The 5,000-nt window shown below is 34.8% G+C and overlaps 3 protein-coding genes across 3 annotated transcripts in view; 1 reads left to right on the forward strand and 2 right to left on the reverse strand.

The window, feature by feature from the left end:
- T3dh (Type III alcohol dehydrogenase) overlaps nt 1-5,000 on the reverse strand; it is a 212,086-nt gene that overhangs the window by 15,898 nt on the left and 191,188 nt on the right. The window lies entirely within an intron of this gene.
- LOC113808511 (group XIIB secretory phospholipase A2-like protein) lies at nt 142-2,084 on the reverse strand. The gene is made up of 2 exons (XM_027359934.2): nt 2,068-2,084; nt 142-1,870 (listed from the first exon to the last, which is right to left on the reverse strand). The coding sequence occupies exon 2, from the start codon at nt 1,701-1,703 to the stop codon at nt 1,083-1,085; it is 621 nt and encodes a 206-aa protein (XP_027215735.1). The 5' UTR covers nt 1,704-1,870; nt 2,068-2,084; the 3' UTR covers nt 142-1,082.
- Elp4 (Elongator complex protein 4) lies at nt 2,154-4,502 on the forward strand. Its single transcript, XM_027359933.2, has 3 exons — nt 2,154-2,293; nt 3,053-3,209; nt 3,335-4,502. Exon 3 carries the CDS (start codon nt 3,335-3,337, stop codon nt 4,463-4,465), a length of 1,131 nt encoding a protein of 376 aa, XP_027215734.1. The 5' UTR covers nt 2,154-2,293; nt 3,053-3,209; the 3' UTR covers nt 4,466-4,502.

Below are 5,000 nucleotides of genomic sequence, written 5' to 3' on the forward strand. Positions count from 1 at the left end.
AAATTCTATTGTGTCAAAGTCACATACTTTACAAAAAACAAATTTTATCTGAAAGCAATCCGCACTAATAAAAATGCTAAACAAACTTTTGTAATATAATATCATTAAGATCAAGCAATGAAAAGGTACAAATAGAAACAATTGCAAAATTATAATTTATTATTCCTGAGTATATTCCAATCATAATACTTGTGAGTGACATAATACAAAATTTTACCACAACTATTCCTAAAAATAATTGCAAAATAAATAGAAAATTAACAACAAATATAGTTACATAATTAAGTTATGCATATTTAGCACCTACATATTAAGTAAAATACATGCATATATCCTATTTCATAATTTCATCATTCCATTCAATTTTCAATGAAAATATGTGAAGCATAAATACCACATCTTTGAACATAAACTGTAGGATGAATACATCATGAACTGATGTCTGAAAATGGTGTGTGCTAATCTCTATCATCTCAAAAAAATATATTGTGATATTCTAACTTTGCAAAAATAATACTTGTGAAAGTAACATCACTTCATATATGAATATCCTAGAGATTTTCAATCTGAAAAAGTGACACTGATCTAACTGTTTAAAATGTTTGGTTTTCTGTTTATGACCAATGCCAGTACCAAGATATAAAATAAAAGCACTTCTAACATATTTTACACTCTTGTCAATGACTGGAAATGACAGTTCTTCAATATTATTAAACAGATGAAAGACAAAATGTTAACATAAAAAGAAAAATAACACAAAATTGCCAGAAGAAAATATATTAGTAAACCAAAGTAATAGTATTTCAAACAATTTAACTACATAAGTTTTTACAAAAGCTGCATCTTGTTTCATAACATGCTGGTGCTAATTCACTGACCAATTCACAGTACAAAATAGACAGTACATATCCAAAATCACGGGTCCATTCATAAAAAGGTAATCCATATTAAAACAAGACTGAACATATCCAAAAAAATTAACGAAATATTGTTTTTTCCGTTGGTAGTGCTATTGTCAGTCATGAGATAATAATATTATAAATTATCACAGATTTCAGCACTTATTGCTGCCTCTACAATAACTATAACTCGTATCGTGTTTTAGGGATGTCATTCTTATCCACACATATGCATGCCTGTTCCTGTGCATCCTTATATGATGTACATCCCAATGCTAATGTTGCTGTGTAAAGCAGCTTTGCACCTCCTTTACATGCCTTCAGTGACAAAACCTCCATTTCTTGCTGGTTGCTGTTGCAAGTGTTGTAAAGGCATTTCTTAAAGCGAAGGTCGCACTCATCTTTATCGCTCCCACATGTGTCATAGCAGAGATCATGCTCATTACAACAGTCAACCATCTCTGGTCTTGACAAATCCTCCTTCTCAAAGAATACGCCCAGAGCCCCACACCCATTGTAGTCTGGGATGTGGTTGGGGTTGGCAACAGGAACCTTGTTCTTGGGACAGCTGTACTGGCATTCCTCTTCCACTGTTGAATCAACAAATTTTTCCACAAATTTCATAGTCTCTGCTAGAGTCTTCAAGCCTTTGTTCACCGTTGTAGCCACTTCCCTGAGGGTGGCCTGGGCCTGCACAATGCTTTCGTACACTGACTGAAAGTAGCCGTCTCCCCTCGCCCCTGGGACGAAGGGAACGACCAAAGTGATGGCCAAACTCAACACCAACCGTATTCCCACCTTCATTTTGGCTTAAACAAAAGAATATTGGACTAAAGAGCTTCTTTCCTTCACTAAGCTCACTTCCTCTTATTACTTCTTGTTAATTATTCTTAATTCTCTGTTTTTTGTTTTTTCTTTCCAGGTAAAGATATCTCCTGTCCTGCTTTCGTCTCTGCCTCCTATTTGTTTACCTGCAAAGTATAAACGAAAGAAGCAGCTAAAGAGACGTGTCCTAACCTAACTCCAGAGAACTTGAGCCAAACTGCCAGATAAAATAGTGATGTTTGTTTGCGTTGTACCGTAAATATTGAAGTATTCAAGAGAGGAGAGGAGAGAGAGAGGACTTTGTCCATTATTGACTAGAAGAGACAAGTAAAATATCACTCACACGTCTTCAGTAAACAAGTATAATATCACACATCCTCAGTTTCCAACTAGTAAATAACCTTCCAATTCGCTTTCCAGTGAACCTCCAAAAGGGATCAAAGGCAATAGGGTATATGAACTCATTGGCTCAGTTGCTGGAGTATTAGATATTCTTTGTTGATCATGTCCGGGCAAGAGATACAGTACCTTATGTAGTCAAAACATATCAACACATGTTCTTGCAGAAGGTGAGCAATTCCAACTTATTAACATTTACTGTTAATAGCCGCGATAGGAAGTATATACATTCATGTAGCAAATCCTCGAAGGCGCACAGGAAGACTTGTTTTCTTTTACTGATTTCGGGGAAGAAATATCAAAGAAAAGCAGAAGACAGTTGGTTAATGTAGCTCCAAATTATTCATTGAAATTGTGTAATTTCCAAGTAGTAAAACCACACAAAAACTTAAATTGGCCAGTGATCAGTCAATATGCGCATGTGGCTAAACAGAAATGTTATTGCCATTATTCAGTAGTGTATGGCAGTCATTCGTTGGCATTTTTTTTTGTATTATTATTATTATTAGAAGCACCAATCTGTTGGCCATGGTGTTGATTATTATATGTTGACTTTTATTAGTAGAAAAGACTCTGATATGCAGAGTATCTTACATCCAACCTTTAGGGTAGAATTGCATAACAAATATCAAATTGTTCCTTAAAGGAAGTATGATTTTGGTTTGTATATATAATAAAGTCATGTTTTATATATGTTAATAATGTATACTGTTCATTACTTAGCCTATTTGATCCAAATATCTTGTGGTGTGCAAGTGGACCAAACTCCTGGCAATTGGCAGTCTCTCATTATTTTTTTATTTCACGAAGATTGAATATAAAAGTAAACTAAGATTTACCATAAAAGTAAACTTTTAATGAAACCATTTAAGATATAACTGGATTTAAATTATATATGATTTATATGTTATATAAATCCCCTTTTTTAGGTGAAGAACATCCAGAGGACACCTATCAAAGACTGAAATTATTATGTGAGGACAGTGTGGTAGCATGGAGACTCAGAAATACTAATTTTACATTGTGGAGCATCTCTACCTCAGCAGAATTTAATAATACTTAACCAAAGAAAGGAGAATAATCAAGGTAAATATTTGTTCATGGATAGATTATATATGAAGAAATGAATAGATGTACATTGTAAAATTGTATAGCAAAAGAATCTTATAGTACGTAAATTAATGCTTATGTCTCATATCTCAAATTTTCAGATGTCCCATGCTGGTAGTGTTAGCAGTTTTCAGAAAAAAGGCAAAGCAAAGGTAGTCTCAATTCCAGGTACTCGCCCATCGCTCCATAATGCCCAGCTTCTGATTTCAACTGGCTTGCCTTCTCTTGATTACCTGTTAGGAGGAGGGCTACCTGTTGGTTCACTACTCATAGTGGAAGAAGATAGATATGATGTGTATAGTAAACTGTTCCTCAAGTACTTCCTTGCTGAAGGGGTGATGAATGGACACATGACTACTTTGGCCAGCTTAGACATGTCTCCTCAAAGTATTATTTCAGATTTACCTTCATCAGGAGACACCAACCCAGAGGACACAGCTGTTGATATGACAGACACACAGATGACCATTGCTTGGAGGTATCAGAATCAGAAGTCACAATCTTTACCCATCAGTAGTAATAAATTTGGTCATAGTTATGATCTGACAAAGGTAATGAATTCAAGTCTCATAGATAAGATAGATGTGGAATTATGGGATGGTAAAAACACAGAAGAAGGAAAGGGAATGGTAAAGAACAAATATTACTGGTCTCTCTTACAACTTATTAAGAGAAGAATAGAGTCAGGAAACCTGTCAACATCTTTTAATAAAGCAAAGACCAATGTTATGCGCATAGCCCTGCATTCACTTGGATCTCCACTCTGGGGTTGGGAATTTAATCAGCATGAGAAGGACCATCAGTGGGAAAGTCTTACAGCTTTTATTTACATGTTACGGGCCCTTGTACGCTCTTCGTTTTCCATAGGAATGGTCACTATTCCATCTCATCTGTTTGCAGACCCTGCTCTCATGTCTCGCTTGACAACAGCTGGGGATTTTGTAGTGAGACTTGAATCATTTCAAGGGTCAGAGAAGGAAACAAATCCAGTATTCAAGGATTACCATGGGCTTTTCCATATTGTGAAGCTGTCTGCACTCAATAGCCTTGTTCCTCCCTTGTTAGACTCCACAGACTGGGTTTTTCGACTAAAAAGACGCAGTTTAACTATTGAGCGTTTGCATCTCCCTCCTGAATTGTCAGAGACTGTCAGCAGAGATCAAGAAGACGTTGTCACTAAATCAGGTCCTGCTTGTATGGGGGGGAAACTCCCGAAACACTTGGATTTTTGAAATTTGTTGCTTTATGAATAAATTCTATCAAAGTTTTGATAGTGTTTTATTTATATTTCTCCATTAGTTTGTGTTTGTAAAAGAAAAAAATAAGGCATTGTTTGTCATTTCTTGGATTATTAACTTTTATGTTTTAATTGATAGCAAACTATTTATAATACACTAAGAATATTATATCAAATAAGCACTGGAGATGTATGAATGTATGTAATTTTGTAAGAAAATGTTTATCCCAGTTACTGATTTTGACTGAAGTTAACAGGTAAATATCAAATATCAAAATACTTTTCTATGCAGAAAGAAGATAAAGTGTTAGCTTATCTTTCATAAATTGCTTTTATGCATCTTTAATGATATACACAAAGTTTTATTTTTAATCCTCCTTAATTCCTCTATAAGTATATGGAAGTCTCCACTGTGAAAGCTTGTACTTCAAAAATACGAGAATGAAACTGGTGAGGTGATGCAGGACTTAGGGTTTTACAACTTCATTACACATATTTTTTACAGGCCTTGCAGACTTTCAAAATTATAT

Source organism: Penaeus vannamei, chromosome 7, assembly GCF_042767895.1.
Source record: "Penaeus vannamei isolate JL-2024 chromosome 7, ASM4276789v1, whole genome shotgun sequence".
NCBI classification, from domain to species: domain Eukaryota; kingdom Metazoa; phylum Arthropoda; class Malacostraca; order Decapoda; family Penaeidae; genus Penaeus; species Penaeus vannamei.